Source organism: Labeo rohita, chromosome 16, assembly GCF_022985175.1.
Source record: "Labeo rohita strain BAU-BD-2019 chromosome 16, IGBB_LRoh.1.0, whole genome shotgun sequence".
Taxonomy (NCBI): domain Eukaryota; kingdom Metazoa; phylum Chordata; class Actinopteri; order Cypriniformes; family Cyprinidae; genus Labeo; species Labeo rohita.
This window is the reverse complement of record NC_066884.1, coordinates 26,565,696-26,590,492: the sequence shown is the minus strand read 5'-3', so window position 1 is coordinate 26,590,492 and position 24,797 is coordinate 26,565,696. Positions and strand designations below refer to the sequence as shown.

The 24,797-nt window shown below is 35.8% G+C and overlaps 2 protein-coding genes across 7 annotated transcripts in view; one reads left to right on the top strand and one right to left on the bottom strand.

Annotated features, from left to right (window-relative positions):
- Positions 1–15,035, top strand: part of tax1bp1b (Tax1 (human T-cell leukemia virus type I) binding protein 1b) — a 40,288-nt gene extending 25,253 nt beyond the window's left edge. Inside the window, exons 8-18 of one of the 6 annotated variants that reach the window (XM_051130697.1) lie at positions 44–229; positions 3,147–3,398; positions 3,561–3,716; positions 3,833–3,902; positions 3,993–4,108; positions 4,190–4,315; positions 9,530–9,616; positions 10,222–10,405; positions 10,791–10,942; positions 13,815–13,894; positions 14,153–15,035. In XM_051130697.1, coding sequence (XP_050986654.1) covers positions 44–229; positions 3,147–3,398; positions 3,561–3,716; positions 3,833–3,902; positions 3,993–4,108; positions 4,190–4,315; positions 9,530–9,616; positions 10,222–10,405; positions 10,791–10,942; positions 13,815–13,894; positions 14,153–14,348 — 1,605 coding nt within the window. In that variant the 3' untranslated portion in view covers positions 14,349–15,035. Of the gene's footprint in view, positions 1–43; positions 230–3,146; positions 3,417–3,557; positions 3,717–3,832; positions 3,903–3,992; positions 4,109–4,189; positions 4,316–9,529; positions 9,617–10,221; positions 10,406–10,790; positions 10,943–13,814; positions 13,895–14,152 lie in introns of all 6 variants that reach the window. The other 5 variants (XM_051130696.1, XM_051130694.1, XM_051130693.1 and 2 more) reach the window with 5 other exon arrangements.
- Positions 15,036–18,185: 3,150 nt separating this feature from the next.
- Positions 18,186–24,797, bottom strand: part of jazf1b (JAZF zinc finger 1b) — a 30,929-nt gene continuing 24,317 nt past the window's right edge. The window contains exon 5 of the mRNA XM_051132490.1: positions 18,186–20,297. Within this exon, the coding sequence (XP_050988447.1) occupies positions 20,121–20,297 (177 nt within the window). The 3' untranslated portion in view covers positions 18,186–20,120. The remainder of the gene's footprint in view (positions 20,298–24,797) is intronic.

The window sequence follows — 24,797 nt, the reverse complement described above, 5'->3', positions numbered from 1 at the left end:
AGGAACCAAAACTCAATCAAGTATCTGTATCTATTTGGCACAGATTCACCTGAAGAACCGGGAGCTTGAGAACACTAAGCTGAGTGCTGAGCTGCAGATGCTGAAATCTGTGGATGTGAATAAGGAGAACACCATTGCTCAGCTGAAGGATGAGCTCACTAGAGTCAAATCCTGCCTGGCAGAGAAAGAAAAACAGCACCACCAGCTACTGGCCAACAGTTCACCTTCGGTACACGCACAAAAGCTTCTGCTTAACCTGCATTTTATATAGAGTGCTGCAGCAACGAGTTACCATTTTTCCATTTCCGTTTTCTCTTCTTTTTTTTGGAATAGGTTATTGCTTAGATGCCTCAAATAAGGTCTCAATCTGATATTTTCAAATTTTATTCTACGACATAGAAATACATCAATAATACCCGACTCAGTTTTGTTTTTAAAGCTCTTGTATATTGTAAATATGTGATTGCTAACTGGCTAAATGGGACTAGAAAGGTTGTTGGGGATATTAAACGCCAACACGCCAAACAGGAAAACTCATCTACTCACAAGTCCACTTTTAAAGCCTTGCTGTGTTTATACTTGCAGTCTTGCAAATTATTCAACCTCAAACTTTCCACAGGCTTTGTACAAGGTTCTTGAAGTGCTTAAAGAACTTAACCTTGACTTTTTGAAAATTAAGGCCTGGAAAAACATTAAAAATAGCAATATTCCTGAAGATATACTTGAAAAGTGCTTGAATTATTGAAAAACAATGTATCTATGAAAGAAGTGTTTAATTTTGTCAATTAGCAATTCAAAAATCATCTTACCTTTTTCGTTTATTTCAGTTCAGAATAAAATTAGCGAGCTAAGCCAGACGTATTGACAATGTTGTGTAAACATGGCTGAAGACGTGTAAAGAGGTACAGGTGAACCGAATCAATTGAGTAATTTATGCTGGAGCCGCTCTGATTGATTCAGTCTTGTTACTTCAATCGTTCAGTTCAATCAATTCAGTAGCAAAAACCAGATCAAATTAAAAGAGCCATTTATTTTAGAATTTCGACATCGCTTGTAATGATTTTAAAAAGCACGTATTGATGGGTGAAACTGAGCTTTTTGAAACTCCGAATCAGTTAAACGATTGCGTCGCAAATGAAGATGCGAAAAGAGGAAGAAATGAACTGAATCAATTGAGTGAGTCATTTATGCTGGAACCACTCTGATTGATTCAGGCTCATGACTTTGATCATTCAGTTAAATTGATTCAGTCGCAAAAACCAAATCAAATTAAAAGAGCCATTTATTTTCGAATTTTGACATCACTTGTAATTTATTTTATTTTACTTTAAAAAGCAGATAGTGATGGGTGAAACTCCGAATCAGTTAAACCATTGCGTCGCAAAATGATTCACTGTTTCGAAGCGTTCCAATCGGATCGCTTATCGCTAATTATTTGATTTAGATCTGAACTACGTGTATCACGAATCATTTGATTCAGATCGGGTCTTCGGAGTGGATTTAGATCGGAATGGGTTCCTGAATCATTTTGCAAGTTGATTCAAATCAAATGATCTGCAATACGTGATTTGAGGTCCCGTTCTTAAAGGTGCAGTATGTAAGATTGACAGCTAGCAGTTGAAATGGTTACTGCAGTCCAAATTCAACAGAGCTGTTTTTCTAGCTTCCTCCTACTTGACGCTCACGCGGGTTTGCCGGATTGAGGACGCGACGAGCCTTGCACTGTAATTTAATGAGTTGATTTACTGTGTTTTAATGTTCCTCTGCTTATAGAGCATTGTACAGTATGTAACCAGCTAGCGGTTGAAATGGGTACTGCAATTCAGTCCTTGAATCTGCCCGAAACGCACATTTCAGAGTACAATTACTGGCTATAGCATTATTTTTCAGAGAAACAGCTATGTAAACATAACATTTTTCCTAGTATCTGCATATAACATATTATGTTATTTTTTTTTTCTTTTAAGAAGAGTCAAAAACGTACATATAGCACCTTTAATCAAATGATTTGCATTGTGCAAAGTTCCAATTTAAAACGGAAAGATTTGCGATCCGCGCTCCGACTTCTGATCTGAAATGATGGTCCGAGAATGATTATTCAGATCGAGACTTCAGGATCACGAGCTTTTGATTTAAATCGTAACTTTGGAGCGGGTTCAAAACTTTTTTTGCTTTAGATCGAAATCTTCGGAGTGCAAACAACAAATCATTTGACTTGGATTTGGATTTCGGAGTGATCAAACCATTAAGGCAGTACAGTTATAAAAACAAAAGAAAAAAGAAAGAAAATATACACAAATACAAGTCCCTTAAGAAAATTAACAGTGGTTTTACTATAGTAAACGTTTAGTATACTTTGTAATACTTTATTAGTGATACTTTGCATGTGCTTCATTTTCATTTTTGCCATTTTTTTTATTAGTATATATTTTATTTATCTATCTTTTTTAGAATTTGAAAGATAAGGCATTGTTTGATAAGTGAGATCTCTGATTGAAGTCCTTAAAAAATAAAAAAAAGCAGGGCTTGAAAAGTCCTTGAAAGTCCTGGAATTTTATTTTACACTGTACGAACACTGCTTTCATCTTGTCAATATTAAATATAAATTTAAAGAGCTGTAGGAAACTAGTGGTATTGATGTTGAATTCATCCACGGAGTATTTTGCTTATAGCTTAGCCTTAGTTTTACTTCTGACGATTGTATTTAGGCTTAAACAGTCATAAAAGTTGTGTTCGTTTGTGAATATTATCTTCATGAACATAGAGTTTATTTTCTGCAAAAATCCCAAGTCACTGGAAATATCCTCAATGGCTTTTTTACGGGTTGGCATACAACACTACTATGTCATCCCTGCAGCAATCTATATTGGGATATTACTCATTTAAAAACATTATGGTCAAAGCTGTGGGCTAGTGGTTAAAACATTTAGCTATGATCCTCAATCCTGTTTTCCCCTCTTGATAATTTCCTGAATTTCTGTATCAGTAAAAGTGGCAAAAAGGAAAACATTCAAGAAAACATCTCTGTATAATAAACAGTTGAAGCTGTATTTTTTTCCACTGGCTTCATTTGCAATAGATGTAAGAAAATGTGTTCATATTTGTGTGTTTGTATTCTCATTAGTGTTATTTTGTGGTTTTTTTAGGGGGAAAGTAAGGCTCTTAGGGAGCAGCTTAGGCAGAAAGAGGAGCAACTGCAGGCAACCCAACAGCAGGCAAATATGCTAAAAGCTGAGCTGCGCGACTCCTCCAATGCTCGTGACAGAAGCATGGCCGACCTGTACCGGATCCGCCTGGAGGCCGAGTCATTGAAGAACGGACAGATGGAGGCCCGGGCTGAGTGTAGCCGACTGGAAAAGCAGCTGGAGGAGATGAAAAACTCAACCCAGCAGGAGGCGGTACAGAGAAGCCCACCTGTATGACGCATGTTTATGAAAAAACTGACCAGGCCATGATTACACTTTAAATAAACACCTGAATCCACTATGACTTAGTGTGTTTACCACTTAACTATGTAACTAAAGAATCTTATGAACTGTTCTGTCTTTTTCCCTCAGCAGTGTAAGGAGTCAGAAGTGTTAGCTGTTGCTGAACTGCAAAGAGAAGTTGAAGATTTACGGCTCAGGCTGCAGATGGCTGCTGAACACTATAAAGACAAATACAAGGAGTGCCAGAAGCTCCAGAAACAAGTGGTCAAGCTCACTGAACAGCAAGGAGTGCGTAAACCTTCAATTTGCAGTTATATAGCCATACCACCTGCAGAGTCTTGTGTTTTGAGTTTTTAGCTGTTTCCTAGTTTTTAGACTCAGCCAACTCTTGTATTTTGTATCAGGTCAAGAGAAGTCCAGGCTCTGAACCAGCAGCTGGTCCTTTATCTGCCAGTCCAGAGGCATCTGCACCAGGTAAGTTCATGCTAAGCAATACAAACTACATCTTCAAAGTGTTTTGGACATTGTTTGGACATGTTGTTGTGTTCTCTGGACTGCTAACAGGAAGCCCAGGTACTTCAGATGCTGTGCTAGATGCCATTATTCAGGGCAAGCTGAAAAGTTCAAGCAAAGAGCTAGACAAAAATGACAAATACAGGAAATGCAAACAGTTGCTTAATGTAAGTACTTACCATTTTCTTTTCTCTCTCTGACATATTCTGTGCTTCATACACTAAAGTACTTAACATATTGCAATGCAGGAGGAGCGAGAGCGTTGCAGCATGGTAACTGATGAGCTCACAAAGATCGAGGTGAAGCTAAGAGAGCAGATTAAAACCAATGAAGGACTACGAATGCAGCTGGCTGCTGAGGAGGATCGCTACAAGGTCAGCATCATCTACTGGTCCAGAGTTTAAACTTGGGTACTATATTAGAGGACATTTGGGATTAACATGTTAATATTTTATACAAAAAAAAAAGCACAACGTTAACACTTTAGTATAGGAACCAATACACACAATAACTAGCGACTTATTTGCATGCATATTACTAGCATATTGGCTGTTTATTGGTACTTAGTACTAATAAACTTAGTACTAGTGAGAATTGGACTTTAAAATAAACTGTGATCAACACAAATAGCTGCAAGCAGCGGTTACTGATTTGCGTGAACTAGACGCATTTATGTAGATCGGGGTTGCATTCCCTTCAAAAACAAAAGTAATCCACTGCGTCTTCATCAGCTCAGATGTCAGGAGTAAATGATGACTGCTATGTTCATTATTACATCCAACAACAAAACATCAATCAGATTGAATCAAGTCCAATTATATAATATTTTACATGTTGCAGTCCAATTCACATATTCATTTACATGTGCATTCTGTGTATTCTGGGCAAAACTTGAAACTTGAAAAAATGAAAATTCTGTCATTAATTACTCACCTTCATGTCATTCCAAACCCGTAAGACCTTTGTTCATCTTCGGATCACAATCTAAAATATTTTTGATGAACTCCAAGAGCTTTTTGACCCTGACATAGACAGAAAAAAGGTACAGTTCTGTCACTGGGGCGGTACTCTGGAGTACAAAAGTGAAAAGGTACCTGTTTGTAACTTACCTACCCCTAAACGGTACATATTACTACCTTAAAAATACATTTTAGTACTTTTAAAGTACATATTGATACCTTAAAGGCACATATTAGAACTTTAAAAGTACTTATTTTTACCTTTTCACTTTTGTACCTTTCTGACAGTGTAGACAGCAACGCAGCTGACACATTCAAGGCACAGAAAGGTAGTTAGGACATCTATAAAATAGTCCATTTAGACATCAGTCGTTCCACCGTAATTCAACCGCAAAGAAAACAAAAATAACGACTTTATTCAACCATTTCTTTTTACGTCAGAGCACCAGCTCCTGTGTCAGCACAATCACACGCATGCATCATTGTACTCTCGTAAACACGTATCGAAGACTGACACGGAAGGGAAGGGAAGAAAAAATGTTGTATAAAGTCATTTTTGTTTTCTTTGTGCACATAAAGTATTCTCATAGCTTCAGAAAATTGCGGTTGAACCACTGATGTCGTATGGAGTATTTTAACAATGTTCTTACTACCTTTCTGGACCTTAAACATGGTAGTTCCATTGCTGTCTATGCAGGGTCAGAAAGCTCTCAGATTTCATCAAAAATATCTCAATTTGTGTTCTGAAAATGAACGAAAGTCTTACAGGTTTGGAACGACATGAGTTTGAGTAATTAATGACAGAATTTTCATATTTGGGTAAATTGTCCCTTTAAGACGTGAGATGTAAATAAACATTTGTATGACGTATGGAGTCTGATAACACACGTGGTCATGTAAATACATTACACAACTGTTTATGACCTTACGCTGATATAGGAAAATGGTTTACCTATATACACAGAGCTAGATATTTGCCCATAGCACAGGTTTTGCCTGACATGTAAACAACACCTTAATCTTAACAGCGTTCTGTTGGTTTATTGAAGTGCACGTCTAATGTGATAGGAAAGCGTCCTTACAGCAGATTATTGGGGATTTAAATGCATCCAGCCACAGTGAGTGTTTCTTGGTAGGGGAGGAGGACATATATCACAATCTCTGACTCTTTCTTGACCCAGGAAAAAATATGTTCTCATCTCGTGCAAGCATACAGAACAAGTGATATGTGAGTGAAAGAGTTTCCGCTGACATTTTGAAATACTCTGGGGTTTTAATGCTTTGACATCACAGCTCGCATAACAAATGGAATACTCTTGAGTAGAATACATGCTTGTGTTTTGACGTCACCACTGGGAAATTGATTTTTAATAAAGTCTAAATAAAAACTGTTGCATTTACATTTACCTCTCCTAATATCACAGAGTAGCTTCTTTCTATTATAGCACATAGCTAAAGTGATACTACATTCAATGGCTAAGATCTGGAACTCAACAAAAAGAAGCTGTGCCGTGTTTTCGTTTTTCTTTGGTACGTCTTGAACAATATGACTCAGATCAGAGGGAAATGTGATCACAGACAAGCAGACCTTCAGATGTTCTGATAAGAGATCTAGCACAACCTTAGTACAGTTTTCTCCTCCGCACTGTTCACAGCTGCTCTGAGTCAAGCCCGATATCATTGCATTAGCACAAATACACTGACAGTGCTGGTTTATGAGCGTGTCACTGAGGAGACTGACTTTTACTGCTGTTTACATGAGACATGGAGACACTGGAGGAAGGACAGTTGGGAGTCCTAGGATCAAGACAGGATAATGCATCTGCTGGCTGCCTCCCTACACAGCAGGAGACAGAGCGAGGGACTCGGTTCTGTTTAAGTAGTAAGGTCATGGGCAGATCAGTGGTAGTCTTCAGGCTAAGTTTACGGTTCCTCTGCGTGACTCGTGTGGAGCCATGCAAAGACAGATGTAAATGAGTGCTAGAGAAGCCATCTTGTGTTTACCATGGAGATGTTTTTACTAGCAAATAAGTACTTACAGGGATAGTTTTCCTAAAAATTAAAACGCTTATAATAAAATCCCATGCATATAAGTTGCATTTGGAAAGCATTTGCAGTACCAGTCCTTTTATTATTTTATTTCTCAGATTTTAAGTAAATCAATTGCATTATTACATGGCTCTGGAATACTTAACTCGGATTGGTTGGTCATGCAGGCAGATACTTTTATATATTAAACTGTATAATTGATGCCAGGCTACCAGCTTATTTTATTATTGTTTTTCATTATTGCAAAATAAACCCTTTAGGTGGATACAAACCTTTTTTTTTTTTCTTTTTTTTTCCAACAAATGTAATGGTCCTTTGTAGTTTTATATTTTTTAATTTTTTAAATATTATAATTAACTATATTTTAAATTAACTAAATTGATTTAGCATTTATTGTAGTAATCCATTTGAACTATTTGCAAAATATATATTTATGTTAAAATATGAACGCATGCACTCATGTACACATCACACTTGATTACAATTTATATGAATCAATTTAATAATATTTGTTGTGCTCTCCAACGATTAATCGCATCCAAAATAAAAGTTTTTGTTCACATAATATATGTGGGTGTACTGTGTATATTTATTATGTACACTGACCAAAATTAACACTTTTGTTTTTGCCCCTATTTTTCATGAGATGAACTCCGAGATCTAAGACTTTTTCTATGTACACAAAAGGCCTATTTCTCTCTGGAACGCACTGTCGTATATGCTGATCCGGAGCATCCCAAACATGCTCGATGGGTGACATGTCCGTTGACTATGCTGGCCATGCAAGAACTGGGATGTTTTCAGCTTCTAGGAATTGTGTACAGATCCTTGCAACATGGGGCTGTGCATTATCATGCAGCAACATGAGGTGATGGTTGTGGATGAATGGCACAACAATGGGCCTCAGGACCTTGTCACGGTATCTCTGTGCATTCAAAATGGCATCAATAAAATACACCTGTGTTCACTGTCCATGACATACACCTGCCCATGCCATAACCCCACCACCCCGGGCCACTTGATCCACAATGTTGACATCAGCAAACCGCTCACCCACGCAACGCCATACATCTGCCCTGTACAGTGAAAACCGGGATTCAACCGTGAAGAGAACACCTCTCCAAAGTGCCAGACTCTATCGAATGTGAGCATTTGCCCACTCAAGTCGGTTATGACGACGAACTGCAGTCAGGTCGAGACCCCGATGAGGATGACGAGCATACAGATGAGCTTCCCTGAGACGGTTTCTGACAGGTTGTGCAGAAATTCTTTGGTTATCCGGGTGGCTGGTCTCAGATGACCTTGGAGGTGAAGATGCTGGATGTGGAGGTCTTGGGCTGGTGTGGTTACATGTGGTCTGCGGTTGTGAGGCCGATTGGATGTACTGCCGAATTCTCTGAAACGCCTTTGGAGACGGCTTATGGTAGATAAATGAACATTCAATCCACGGGCAATAGCTCTGGTTGAGATTCCTGCAGTCAGCATGCCAATTGCACGCTCCCTCAGAACTTGCAACATCTGTGGCATTGTGCTGTGTGATAAAACTGCACATTTTAGAGTGGCCTTTTATTGTGGCCAGCCTAAGGCACACCTGTGCAATAATCATGCTGTCTAATCAGCATTTTGATATGCCTCACCTGTGAGGTGGATGGATTATCTCTGCAAAGGGGAAGTGCTCACTAATACAGATTTAAACAGATTTGTGAACAATATTTGAGAGAAATAGGCCTTTTTTGTACATAGAAAAAGTCTTAGATCTTTGAGTTCAGCTCATGAAAAATGGGGGCAAAAACAAAAGTGTTGCGTTTATAGTTTTGGTCAGTATATATATAAATACACACACATGCAGTATATATATTGAAAATATTTACACGTATATATTTTTATTCATGTAATTAATATTCTATATCAATATATTTAATATATAAACACAACATATTTTTCCTAAATATATCCATGCATCTGTGTGTATTTATAAATACATAATAAATATACACAGTACACACACTTACTATATAAACAAAAACTGACATCGGTTGCGAATTAATCACGATTAATCGTTGTCCAGCACTATTTTTGTGAATATGTGAATATATCTGACAGTACATTATTTCTCATATAATAACCAATTATTCTCATTCTAGAGTCAAGTTGTTTCACCTTTCATTTTAAATAGTGCTGTCAAAGGATTAATTGTGATTAATCACATCCAAAATAAGTTTTTGTTTACATAATAGATGTGTATACTGTGTTTATTTATTATAAATATATATAAATACACATACAGTATATATTTTGAAAATATTTACATGTATTTACATGTATATATTTATATTCATATAATTGATATTATATATAAATATTTTTATTATATAAACAATATTTACATTTTTTTTTTTTAAATATACATGCATGTATTTATATATGCATAATAAATATACACAGCACACATGCATATATTATTTAAACAAGAACTTTTATTTTGGACGCGATTAATCACGATTAATTCTTTGACAGCACTAATTTTAAATAATGTTCTTAGCAGATAATCTCAGTAACAACATTGTTTTCTGATTCCAGAGCCAGGTGGCAGAGAAGGGCCGAGAACTGAAGGAGCTGAAGGACAGTCTTTTTGCATTGACCAAAGAGAAAGAGAAGCTAGAGAGGGTGCGTGCTTTCGTTTTCATTTTCCGCAGGCCTCTGCCAATCTAAAAATGCAGTTGTTTTTCTTGCTTGTTGTTTTATTCTCAGGATCTGGTTTGGGTTTAACATATCTCTCTAATTGGGCTAGCAGTGCAAGTGAGTCCTTATTTTCCATTCAATTACCCTGGACCACAGAGAGGGACGCGTAGTCGAGGTACAACACAAAACTCGACGTTCAAGAAGCAAAATGGCCCAATTTGAGGTTCAGACTAAATGAAATTGGCGCCTGCCGAAGACTTCAATAAAAGACAGAGCTCTGCCTGCCTTTGAACAGGCAGAGGAGTTTTAATGAAGGGCCTAATTAAACTGTTTGTGCGAGGGTGGCGAGTTACTCTACTCTGCTGCTGCTCGCTGTGGTGAGTGATGTACTGTCTGGACAAAAAGATAGAGGGAAGCATGAAGAGAAGGATGGAAAAATGGAATTATTGTCAATACATCACGGCTGGCCTTAAATTAGACTTGGCATTTTCTTATTTAAGTTTCAATTGAAACGTGTGGATCAGGTGATTAGCTGTTCTTGAAGCAAACCAAAACTTAACAGCTGATGTGTTTTTCCTGTGTCCCATCAGGATTTGCAAAGGAGTGTCAGCAGGGAAGAAGAACATGAAAAGAAAGATGGCAACGTGGATGTGCAGTCAGTTTTCTTGCAGTACCCAATGCCGTACCCTCAAGACGATCCATCTCCTCTGCTGGTGCCCCAGCGCCCCACTGATCTGATGTTTGGGAACCCATACTCTTCTACTGATTCCAGGGGTATCTATGCTGCTACTTCATTCATTTTAATGGTTGTTCTGAGATTTTTTTGTGGGTAAAATCCAGTCATTTCAGCAAGATGATGCAATTGGGAATTTTGCATGAGATTCAAAGATCACGTTGACTTGAAATTTTGCCAAAATTTTGACACTGCCTTAAAGGGATGCAAAAATGTTCCCCCCAAAATGAAAATGATCCCATAATTTACTCATCCTAGGTGTATATGACTTTCTTCTTTCAGACAAATACAATCAGAGTTACATTAAAAAAAAATTCCTGGCTCTTCCAAGCTTTATAATGGCAGTGAATGGGTGTTTGAGCTACAGGGTTTTCTTCAGGTATAAATCCAGATATTAAGGCATTAAAGGGTTTCCTTTCCTGACAGATGGAGCCGACGGAGAGTTCTCTGATGACCAGATGCCCCGACTGCCCCCAGTTGGGCCTCCATCCTGGGACAGCAATGTAGTGTGCATACAGCCCGCCCGTAACCTCAGCCGCCCCGATGGACTGGAGGAACCAGAGGAGCCGCAGAGCACTGTGAGTTCATTATGGCTACCTCCACGTTCAGCTGTTAGAAGTGATATAGAGGTGGGATTAAGGTTTCAATCAAGCCAGAACTGCAGATGGGCTTCAGTTCTTCCCAAATCTCTGTCTGTCTTTTATCTGGCCTTCTCTCTCTGCTGTGCTGGCCTCCGGTAGGGCTTAGCTAAGCTGGCATTATTAAAGCCCTGCTAACCCAGAGCAGAGTCATTAAGGAAGTACTCACGCTCGCAACTAACAGAGCTCGTTAGCCTTGCTTGGATAATGGTGCATTTACCTAAGTAAACTTGAAAGAGTTTCAGTCAGTTGGCATAAAACAAGGGGGGTTAGTTGACCGAAAAATTTAAATTCTGTCTTATAATTATTCACCCTCATAACGTTCCAAACCTGTAAGACCTTCGTTCATCTTTCGGAACACAAATTAAGATATTTTTGATGAACTCCGAGAGCTTTCTGACACTGCATAGACAACAACACAACTGACACATTCAATGATAAGAAAGGTAGTAAGAACATCATTAAAATAGTCCACGTGACAGCAGTGTTATGCAGGGTTCATACAGACACTGTAAAATGAAATTCCAGGACTTTTTAAGCATAATTTTTTTTTATTTTCAAAGACATTCAATTAGACATCTCACTTATGTCTTCTATTTCAAATTCTAAAAAAAAAGAGAAATGCGATACGCGATTTGAAGTCCCAATCTCAAATAAATGATTTGCGACGTTTCTGAATCAAATAATTTGCGTTCCGTACTCTGAAGTATCAATCTAAATCAAGTTATTGAAGTTATTGAAGTCCTGAATCATTTGACTTTGGATTGGATCATTCAATTTGTGAAATAAATCACAAACCCCTTCTGATCCAAATTAAATAATTTACGATACGCGATTTGAAGTCCCGATCTGAAACAAATGATTCACGAAGTTCCGATCTAAATCAAATGATTCGTGATCCACGCTTTGAAGTCCCGATCTGAAACAAATGATTTGCAAAGACCCGATCTGAATCAAATGATTCACGATCCGTGCAACAAATAATTGATCTAAAGCTAAAGATTTGCGAACCCACTCCGAAGTTCCGATCTAAATCAAATGATTCGCGATCCACACTTTGAAGTCCCGATCTGAATAATGTTTGACTTAGATCTGAACTTTGCGTATCACAAATCATTTGACTTAGATTAGGACTTCAAATCATGTAACGCAAATCATTTGATTTGAATTACTCAATTTGCGAAATGATTCACATACCCATTCTGATCTAAAACAAATGATTTACGATATACGCAATTTGAAGTCCCAATCTGAAACAAATGATTCGCAACGTTTTGATCTGAAACAATTAATTTACGCTCCGTACTCTGAAGTATCGATCTAAATCAAATGATATGCGATCCACACTTTGAAGTCTCGATCTGATTAATGATTTGCAAACCATAATTTCAGATCAGGACTCGGAGCGTGGATTGCAAATCATTTGACTTAGATTGAAACTTTGCACATCATGAATCATTTGATTTAGATTGGGACTTCAAATCACTTAACTTTAATCATTCAATTCGCTAAATGAATAACAAACCCGTTCTGATCCAAATTAAATGATTTACGATACGTGATTTGAAGTCCCTATCTGAAACAAATGATTCACGAAGTCCTGATCTGAAACAAATGATCTGCAAAGTCCTGATCTGAATCAAATGATTCACGATCCACGCTTTGAAGTCAAGATCTGAATAATGATTCGCAAACCATCATTTCAGATCAGGACTCAGAGCGTGGATTGCGAATCATTTGTGTGACTCATTTACGTGATTTGAAGTCCCGATCTGAAACAAATGATTTGCGACGTTTCTATCTGAATCAAATAATTTGCATTCCGTACTCTGAAGCATCGATCTAAATCAAAAGATTTGCGATCCACACTTTGAAGTCCCAATCTGAATAATGATTCGTGAACCATCATTTCAGATCAGGACTCGTGAATCATTTGACTTGGATTGGAACTTTGCGTATCACTAATTATTTGATTTAGATTGGGACTTTAAATCGCATATTGCAAATCATATGATTTGAATCATTTGAAATGATTCATGAACCCGTTCTGGTTTAAATTAAATGATTTGCAATATGCAATCCAATTGAAGCGCTTCGAAACAGTAAATCATTTGATTTGGAGATTCAAAAAGCGCCATTTCACACATCACTACGTGCTTTTTAAAATCGTTACAAGTGGTGTTGAAATTCGAAAATGCATGGCTCTTTTAATCTGATCTGGTTTTTGCTAGTGAATGTTTTGAAACGAATGATCAAAGTCAAGAGTTTGAAATAGTCGGAGCGGTTCCAGCGTAAATGACTCAGTTGATTTGGTTCATCTGTTCCTCTTTTCGCATCTTGGGCCATGTTTACACGACACTGTCAATATTACTACTTGCTTAGATTGATTGATTGTTTTCTGACATTAACTGAAATGTATGAAAAAGGTATGATGTTTTTTCATGCAAAGATATGTGCTTATTGACAAAATCAAACACTTATTTCTTAGATGCATTGTCTTTCAATAATTCAAGCACTTTTCAAGTACCTCTTCAGGAATATTGCTTTTTTCAAGGGTTTTCCAGGCCTTAAATTTCAAAAGTCAAATTCAAGTACTTTAACCACCTTGTACGAACCTTGGCTATAAAGCTACTAGAATACTTTTTGTGCACAAAGACAACAAAAATAACAACTTTATTCAACAATTTCTTCTCTTCCGTGTCAGTCTTTGACGCACATTCACAAGAGTATCACAGCGCATGCTGTCTAATAGGGGTTTTCACGTGGTTTACGGTTCCTCTGACAGGAAATGCATTTTTTCTTCTCTTCCCAGCAAACCAATGATCAGCCTACAGCCGCTGACCCTGCAGAGTTCCTCAATGATGGACAGATGCCATTCTGCTTTGAACCCAGGTAAGAACGCCATCACCAACCTCACGGCTGTTACCCATCATGTGCTTGAGCTTCGGTTGCGGTTTGAATACGTGCATTAGCTCAACGGCCCACCCACATCGCCTTCACACAGATGCTGTTTTACTGCCGTTTACTCTCCTGCTGGTCTAGCACAAACGTATTCACACACCTTACAAACCCTTTGTTTTCCTCATTCAGTCTCTATTTTTGTATTTTTATGAGCCTTTTCTCACCCAGTTTAATTTCTCCCTTTCACAGCGGTGAGCAGAAGCGATGTCCGCTGTGCGAAGTGATCTTCCCTCCTCATTACGACCAGTCCAAGTTTGAGGAGCACGTGGAGAGCCACTGGAAGATCTGCCCCATGTGCAGCGAACAGTTCCCGCTCGACTGCGACCAGCAGCTTTTCGAGAAGCACGTCCTTACTCACTTCGACAGTAACGTGCTTAACTTCTAGTTGAGAGAAAGAGTCCTTGCCTCCACTTCAATTCTGCTCATTTGTGTTACAGTTAACAGCCACTTTAAACAGCATGTTTAGCTTGAGCATTCATGTGTAGAGAACTGATTCTTTATTTAACGCAATCAAGATGAAGTCTGGATACTGTTAATGAATTCCAAATGACTGAAAAATGGATTCGGGCGACGTTTTAGGGTCTTTGTTTAAGTCCATTTTAGTTGGGGACTGTTTATTGTAGCTTACTTTAACGCATCTCATATCAAAGTTAGGAATACTTTCAGAACACTGAGCAAATGTCATACTGAAGCATTCTGTTGAGAACCGCCCCCAGGTTCCATAGTTTAAGTCAGGTATGGCCCTACTATACTCTGTGCAGGCAGAGCACAGCTTTTTCTGTCAGGGCATGTGTGTGACCAGCTGAGGGTGATTCTATATTATAAAATTATTTTAGAATTAAGCTTTTAAAGATAAACCTTGATAATCAAGTTATTTGAGTTAGTGTTTTTTTTCCTTTATCTATTTAAATCACTTATTTTAATTGAGTTGCATGCTCACGTTTCCTGTGCACTGAAATCACAAACCTTTTATTTTTGTTCCATTTCCTTAGTTGAATACTTTTGGTCTCTTACTGTGTGAGTGCGTCTTATATACTTGATCTAAACCAATAAAGATTTCACTGAAGCAATATTTATGGTGTTCATACTGGTCATGGTGTTGACAAAATGTAAAACATTTACCATTTAAAGGGGTCATCGGATGCTAAATTCACATACACTTGGCAGTGTATGTACAAATCTACCCTGTAATGGTAAAAATCCATGCAGTGGTTTTTAATTAATCTGTAAAAATAATATCCCCTTTTTCAAATCGAGCCGTTCTCAGATGCCTGTCGTTGTTGCGTCACACCCACAGAGGCCGCTTCCACAATAGTTGATTGACATGAGCGTCTTACCTAGCATCAGTTGTAACAGTCCAGCCTCCATGTTTTGATGCCAGAGCAGGGATGTAAGTTAGACAAGAATTGAGCGACTGAGGTGTTGTGTTGCTAATAACGAACGTAGTTCCTCTGTTCGTCTTCGTGATCCAGCTTCACTTACAGCAGAAGTGAGTATAAGGTTTTTTTTATGAATCTTTGAGATCGTCTTTCCTAATAACGTGCTAGTTAGCAAGTTTAGCGGCTAAACGCAGCTAAAGTAAACAGGCTCGTCACTCCACAGAGAAAAGCAGCCTTGACCAGAATGGGATGATTTTTGCATTTTGACAAGGTAAAAAGGGTGTTGTTTTACACTACAACTGAGAATTTTTAACCAAAGTATATTATAGACTTTTCATTAAGACCCTAAAGAATCATATCAACTTGTGGAAAATGGGCATCCGATGACCCCTTTAACCAAAACCACATGGTAAGGCTTAATTTTGAGGATTATCAGTATTATTATTATTATTATTTATTAATAATAACATTATCACAAAAATAATATACTTTATTGTATTAACTGTTGTTATTATTATTATTTATTAGAAAGTCTTTAAGGAACATACTACAATTTCAAATAACTATTGACCAAAAATAAAAAAAAACAAATAAATAAATACTACTACTGAATGGGTAGAAAAGAACAATTTGCTAAATTGTATGTATAATTTTATATAAAATTTTGTATATAATTTATATAGAAATAATACGAATAATAAATATTATAGTAAGTAATAAGTATAATAAACATTTATATATTTTACATATAATAATGACGCTAATATTATTTTTACTATTTATTAATTCAATATCACAAAAATAATGTATATTATTTGTAATATGTAATATTATTACATTTTTATTATAAGCATTATTATTTTAACTACAGTTTTAAATAACTTGTACAAAAAAAAATAATACTGAATGAGTATAAATATTTTTAATAGTTTCCTAAAATGTATGTGTAAATTTATATATATATATATATATATATATACAATTTTATAATAAAATTTAATATACATTTTATATATAAAAACATTTAACAAATAAAATAATAATATTAATAATAATAATAATAATAATATTTAATGGGTATAAATATATATATAGGTATATAATATAATTTCCTACATTTTATATATAATTTTATTATTATTATTATCATCATTATTATTTATTAATAATGACATCACAAAAACAATGTATTATTGTTATTATTATTCTTAAAGGGACATACTACAACTTTGTACAAAAATAAATAAATACTACTGCTACTACTGAATGGGTATAAATATATGTAATGCAATTTCCTAAATCTTACGTATAATTAACTTTATATATAAAAAATATATTAAATAATAATAACGCATAACAAAAATATAATAACACTGAATAAGTACAAATATTTGTAGCATAATTTCCTACATTTTATATAGAATTTTGCGATTACTATTATTGTTGATGTTATTATTACTATTATTATACTTAAAGGGACATACTAAAATTTTAAGCAACTGTTGTACCAAAAATAAATAAATAAATGAATAAATGAATAAATGAATAAATGAATAAATAAATAAATATACTACTGAATGGGTATAGATATTTATAATATACTTTCCTTATATCCTTATACCTTTAACTTAGCAAAACCACATGGTAAGGCTTAATTTTGAGGATTATCAGTAATTATTATTATTTATTAATAATAAAAGTAACACAATAAAACTATTATTATTATTGTTATTATTATTATTATTATTATTATTATTATTATTAAGTCTTAAGTGAACATATTAGAATTTTAAATAACTATTTGGGAATTTGCATTTTTGGAAGTTGTACCAATAATTAAATAAATGCAATACAATACAATAAAACACAGGATGGGTATAAACATTCATAATATAATTTCCCTTTATCCTTATACTAAAATTTACCATGAATTCACATTCCTGGAGGGAAGAAATAAAAAAGACAATTTTTTAAAACATATCAGAGGCCATTTTAATATTTAAAATGTAACCAGGTTTACATTTATGAAGCAGCTTTTTTTTTTTTCTTTTTCAGTTTTGTTGCAGAAAATGTCACCAGTTCTGAAACAACCCCTGGTGTCTGACTTCATTACATGTAGGAACATCGTTGTCCAGAAACTTAAGAAAATATAATTTAAAGCACTCACATCAAGACAATACATTAAGTACACAATATATCAAATACTTCCCTCTGTACTGGCAGTGTAATACTGTTACAATGTCGCATCTAAACCGATACTGCAATTCCAACAACATTAACGTCCATGCAGTGATGTCATAATGAGTGATTGGCAGGCCCTGATCTGGCCCGGACCTCCGGAGGATCTGGCAACTCTATGTTTATACCACCCACAAGCCCAAAAGCAAACCAAATCAAGTACCTTTCTCATTCAAGGCATGACTCCACACCTGAATATCTTTGGGTTGTATCTCTACATCATCCCAGTGACAGGTTAGGGGTATAAAAGTCACACGGACACACCAGAGACGGGCCAGAATCAGGATGAATACACAATCTGGATCACTTGGCTACACATATACTGTACTGGAATGCTGTGGTGTACCACAATTCAAGGCAACCAGTTTCAATAATCTCACACCTAACAAGCACATTGGAGGTATAGCGAAAGAACAATTTCCCTTAGCTAGAAGAAAAAGAATAAAAACCTCAGAAACAGAGACCTCCAAAGCGCCACATTAGTCTTTTGAATTTCGCAGCTGACTCGCAGAAAACATTCTGCAGCTTGTTGGCAATACAAAATGCCCTAGACAGGTTGGCAACTGGTCACTACAAAGTGCTTTTGGTTCTTCATCAGGTCGCTGTGGAGTTCTGGAACAATCCAGAACGGTCCGGCCACAGCGGACCTGGGAAGATTGTAACAGCCTACACTAAAATACTATCAGATAGCTTGGGCAGAATTATGGTTCTGAAAATGCTGGCGATTTGTCACCTGAGAGTCATTTGGTGCTAACTCATATTTTTTCTGAGATTAACGGAAAGGGCGAAAGCACTAACGCTATCGAAATTAAAACGGCACATCTATAATCAATCGATATATCTGAAGTTCGGTTGAAAATATACAAAATAAAACTCAGGAATAAAGTATAGAATTTAAATCTGACTATGAAACTTATAGAATATAGTTATATACACAATCTGTAGCTATGAATGTTGCTTATATAGGAGTACATACTGTTATATTACAAACATTCAAACTTTTCAAGCTTTACCTAGCTTTCGTTTTCCACACAGACTCACGTTCACAACGAATCCTTAGTTCGGTTCATCAAAAAATGAAACATCTGTCATTAATTACTCACCCTCATGTCGTTCAAAACCCGTAAGATCTTCGTTCATCTTCGGAACACAAGTTAAGATATTTTTTATGAAATCCATAAACAGCAATGGTGTTACCACGGTCCAGACACAGGACATCGTTAAAATAGTCCATGTGACATCAGTGGTCCAACCGTAATATAACGAAGCTACGAGAATACGTTTTGTGCGCAAAGAAAACAAAAATAATGACTTTATTTAACGATTTCTTCTCTCTGCCGCCATCTGCCGCCCTCTTGTTTACAAGCGTCGTGGTACTCTCGATAATGGGGTTGCCAGGTTTTCACAACAAAACCCGCCCAATTGCTACTCACAACTAACCCAATTTCGTTTCGAGCGGGTCCCCGGGCATTCCGTGGTGTAAAATACACGTTTTTTGTCGGGGCTCGCCTGGTAAATTCGCATTCCAGAGGCTAAAAATCACGTTTTTGGGGTCGCTTCAACCCACGGACGTCAAAAACAACACGCGGCAACAGTGTTAAAGTAGCCCAAATTCGCGGGAAAACCACGGACTTGGCAACACTAATAATAGCAGCAGACAAATCATTGAAAAAAGTCATTATTTTTGTTTTCTATGTGCACAAAAACTATCCTCGCAGCTTCATTAAATTACGGTTGAATCACTGATGTCACACTGATTATTTTAACGATGTTTCTGAGCCTTGACCGTGGTTTGCTGTCTATGGATTTAATCAAAAATATCTTAATTTGTGTTCTGAGGATGAACGAAGGTCTTAAGGGTTTGGAATGACATGAAGGTGAGTAATTAAAGACAGAGTTTTAATTTTTGGGTCAACTATTTCTTCTGTTCGCTGTGAGGCTGGTTATCTAGTCACGATTCTTTTCTTTCCAAACATACCGTCAGTCTTTTACAATAAGCACCTAAGCATCAAACAAAATAAGTAAAATAACAAAAAATAAGACAAGGAAAATAATAAGCGAATGTGCAAAAATACAAAACTGTGAACTCTAATAAGATACAAATAAGCGAAGGAAATAATAATAATAAAAAATAACAGAATTAAAGCATGCAATTCAAAATATAGTGTTTTGATAGATGGTTGAATCAAATCCTCCTCATGGAGGTACAGAATGATACAGGGATTCAGGGAGTCTTCCTTGAGGAAGAGGAATATAAAAAGGTTAACGTTTCCTCCTCATGAGGAGTGGAATGAAAAGGGAGGTGAAAGAGTCTTACTCTTGAAAGAGTAAAATAGAGACGAACTGTCCTCCAGACAAATATTTTTTGGATGTCCTCCAAAAAAAACAAAAAAAAACTGGGGACCAGATGGGTCAAAGTCAGAGTTAATGGACAGCCACAGCTGCTGGTGCAGATGGATACGGAGGTGTTTTGTTTGTACTGTATATATACATGTATTGAAGTGTGTGTTTGTGTGTATAGAGGAGGATGTTGGCACTCTCTACTGCTGCATCTTGCGGATGATGTCGGCAGAGACGGGCGGGTGGAAGTTGATGGTGTGGTGTCGAAGCCCCTGAGAGCTTTTGTAGCTTTTACCACACCGGCACTTGAAGGGCTTGCGAACGCGGATCTGAGTGCGGTGGCCGTTCTTGGCATGGTACTTGATACCATTCACATTCTGTGAAAGAGAAAAACAGGAATGAAGTTTCATTGTTCAGGTTAAAGAATAACTGACTAGAGAGAGAGAAAACTAAAATTATACATGAATTATTAATGTGTTCTTTTTTTTTTTTTAAATGGCATCAATTTAGCCAACTCAAGATCTCTGGGGGTTTCCATTTTTAGTGTCTGATCAAATAAAAATTGATATAATATCTACTAGTGCTGTCAAAATTAGCATGTTAACACAGACGATTCATTTCTCCAGTTTAACGGGTGTTAAAAATATTTAACGCAGCTCTTAAAGTAATAGCAGCCTCAAAGAACAAAAGAAAAAAAGAGGAAATCAATAATCTAATACATGTTAAAATTGATCACTCTCAAATACACTGTAATGATGAATGGCTATAGTCTCTGGTTTAATATTAGAGAAAATACAGTTTCACAATATTACAGTATTTACTGTATTTTTTTGTCAGAAACAATGTAGCCTTGGTTAAAATAATAGACTATTTTCAAAAACATTAGCTACAGGCTAAGCACAAGCTAGCAGGTTAATTGGTTAATGACAGCTCGTAATACACAAGCTTAAAGTCAATCATTTCCAATAGGGTCTGGCTGCAGACATGCACTTGCATTTTTTCTGACCTGCACTCTCAGACAAAAGCACTTCCGCAAGAGACGTCACTTGCAGTTTATTTTATTTTTTATTTTATTTTATTATTATTATTATTTTTTATTTGAATCTCCTAACATTTTATAGTAATAGCCAGGTGGTGAAGACAAGAAAAAAAGAAACTAAATTGCAATGTCAATCGCAATCGCCACTTGCACTCTCTGCTACCTGCAACGTCATTTGAAATGCACATAAATCATGCTTGTTGCCAATGGAGACAAGACGCTGTGGTGGTTAAACAATTAAAATTTAATTTAATAGCATAACATACAGGGTTGTGCATGTCATCTGTAGGAGATAAAGACAAGACCTGCAAATCTGTGGCCACAGAACAGCAGAATATGAGCGCAATGTGCAGCCTCTAGTTAAGTGTTTTCCTCCCGTAGAAAACATGTAGATTAACACTTAATATTAATGTATTAAGAAGTTCATGTCTTTCTTTCTTCAGTCGTAAAGAAATTGTTTTTTGAGGAAAACATTTCAGCATTTTTCCCCATATAATGAACTGATATGGTACTCCGATTTTGAACTTCCAAAATGCAGTTTAAATGTGGCTTAGAGCAATCCCAAATGCAGTTGGAAATGATCCCAGCCAAGAAAGAAGGGTCTTATCTAGCGAAATGATCAGTTATTTTAATAAAAATAATACTATAAATAATAATAATAAATAATTTATATACTTTTTAATGCCAAACGCTCGTCTTGTCTTACGCTGCCTGGATATTTTTTCCGGTTCGTGACAGTTAGGGTATGTTGAAAAACTCCCATCTCATGTTCTCCCTCAACTTCAAAATCATCCTATATCGCTGTTTTACCTTTTTTGTTAAGGGTTTGATCTTCTTTGCATGTTCACTTCGCAAAGACTGGTTTGGTACTTCTGCAGTGATGTAGGATGATTTTGAAATGATTTTTGAAGTTGAGGGAGAAAATACGATCAGAGTTTTTCGATATACCCTAACTGTCTTGAGCCAGAATACACAGACTTCAACGAGAGCAAGACAAGATGAGCGTTTGAGATTAAAAAGTATTTCATTTTTTTTTTTTTTTTAATGAAAATAACCGATCGAAAATAACTGATCCCTTCTTCCTCGGCTGGGATCGTTTACAACCACATTTGAGATCATTTGAAGCTGCATTTAAACTGCATTTTGGAAGTTCAAAATCGGGGCACCATATCAGTCCATTATATGGAGAAAAATGCTGAAATATTTTCCTCAAAAACCATAATTTCTTTATGACTGAAGAAAGAAAGACATGAACATCTTGGATGACAAGGGGGTGAGTACATTATATATGTTAATCTTTGTTTTGGAAGTGGATTTCTCCTTTAATGACACTTAATGTATCTTAATACATCAAGCCATATCAAGTGTTAATGGTTTTCTTTGGGAGGAAAACGCTTAATGAGAGACTTTGCGCACTACGTTCATATTCTGCTGTTCTGTGGCCACGGATTTGCGGGTTTTGTCTTTATCTCCTACAGATGACTTGCATGACCCTGTACGTTACGCTATTAAATTAGTTTTAATCGTTTAACCACCATTGTCTCCATTGGCAACAAGCACGATTTGTGTGGATTGCAAGTAACGTTGCAGGTTGCAGAGAGTGCAAGTAGCGATTGTGAGTGACATTGAATTTAGTTTCTTTTTTCTTGTCTTCACCACCTGGCTACTGTTGTTAAATGCTGAGAGATTCAATTAAAATAAATAAATAAATAAATAAAAATAAAAAACTGCAAGTGATGTCACTTGCGGAAGTGCAGCTGTCTGAAAGTGCAGGTCTGAAAATGCAAGTGCACGTCTGCAGCCAGATCCTTCTCGTAATTTCACACAATAATAGAACAGATTTCAGAACTCCGACTCATGGTACTGTCGTGGACATGCATCGAAGACTGACACGGAAGAGAAGAAATCGTTGAATCATTATTTTTGTTTTCTTTGTGCACTAAAAGTATTCTCGTAGCTTCATAACGTCACAGTTGAACCACTGATATCACATGGACTTACTATCTTTCTGGGCCTTAAACGTCAGCTGCAGGGTCAGAAAGCTCTCGGATTTCATCAAAAATATCTTGATTTGTGTTCTAAAGATGAACGAAGGTTTTAAGGGTTTGGAACGACATGAGGGTGAGTAATTAATGACAGAATTTTCATTCACTCTTTAAAAGTTCTTTCAGCCAATGGAATCATTTTGAGATCCTCAGCACAGAGGGTGCATTTGCAGCTTATACTGTGCAAACAACAAGAGTTCTTTTACAATCCACTTCAATTATTGCGTTTGAAACTCTGTATCGACATTATATCATAAGGCAAACAAAACAATCTGTGAGTAAATATGCCCTTTAATAATTCCAGACATATAAAAAATCCAATGCTGTGTGAAATAATGAGGAAAAGCATCAGCTGCTTGACATCAGTGGAGACCAGGCACCCACTGAACCCAAATAAACCCAAATCAGAGCCACATCTAACAGTACATCTGAACATGCAAAGACACCCTCATGGCTGTCATCATCCATTTCCTCTCCCTCTTATTGAATGCAGCTCTCACAGGCTGCACATCATTTATCTCAGCAGCCAGAACCAGATGCCAGTGGAAAATCTCATAAAATGCATAGGCCTTCAGTGGACGGCGTGCATGCCATTAAAATGTATGTCAAGCTTCCAGTTCTGTCCCCATTACAGCTCTTAGTGTTAATAAACTCCTTGACTGCTAACCAGTGAGAGCTCAGCATTCGCTGTTTGATCATATTTGTGCCACTGGTGATTGTTGTTGTTTATGGATACACAGGTGTGCTGCAGCTTTTTAGTGAATGAAAACCCAAGTAAACAGCTTTAATAATTGTGCTAATAGATTTGGGGTCTGTATGAAATTATTTTATTGTTTAATGATATACATACACAGTACTGTTCAAAAGAAATTGATACTGTTAAAAGAAATTAATACTTATATTCAGCAAAAGTGTTTAAAAGCGAAAGTAAAGACTTTTAGACTTTTAAAGACAAAAATATTAGGAAGCACAAAATATTTTCAGAAATGATAGTAATTAGAAATGTTTCCTGAGCATCAAATCAGCCTATTAGAATGATTTCTGAAAAATCGTGGAGTAATGGCCACAGAAAATTCAGCTTTCCCATCAGAGAAATAAATGTCATTTTAAAATGTATTAAAACGGACAACAGTTATATTTAATTTCATTATATTTCACAATATTACTGTTTTACTGTATTTGTAATTAAAAAAATTACAAATACAGTGGTAAGCATTAGAAACTATCAAAAATATTTTGAAAATATTATTGACACCAAACTTTTTAACAATATGTATTATAAATAATATATTTAAGTGTATTTAAGTATATTTAAATTAAGTATAATAATTTAATTAAGTATATTTAAAATGTAATATTAATTAAAATACATGTAGAAAATAAAAATGTATTATATAATTTTTATATATATATATATATGTTTTACATTTATTTATAATTATTTATAAATTTTATTAATTAAAGAATGTATATAATTTATAAAAATGATTATTTATTATATAATTGATTTATAATTAAATAGTTATATATGTTATTAATTATAAAAATTATATAATTTATAGTTATTTTATAATTATTTATACATTTTATTAATTATTAATAGTTAAATTTACATTTTTTAATAAACATAATTATGTAAACTATTATCTAACATTCTTGTGTTGCATGTTTTTCATGCTATCAGGATGTCTCTAGTCTTAAATTATCTACAAATCCACAGTGAACAGACTGTAAAATAATATATTTAGGTGTATTTAAATATATTTACATTAAGTATATTAATTTAATTAAGT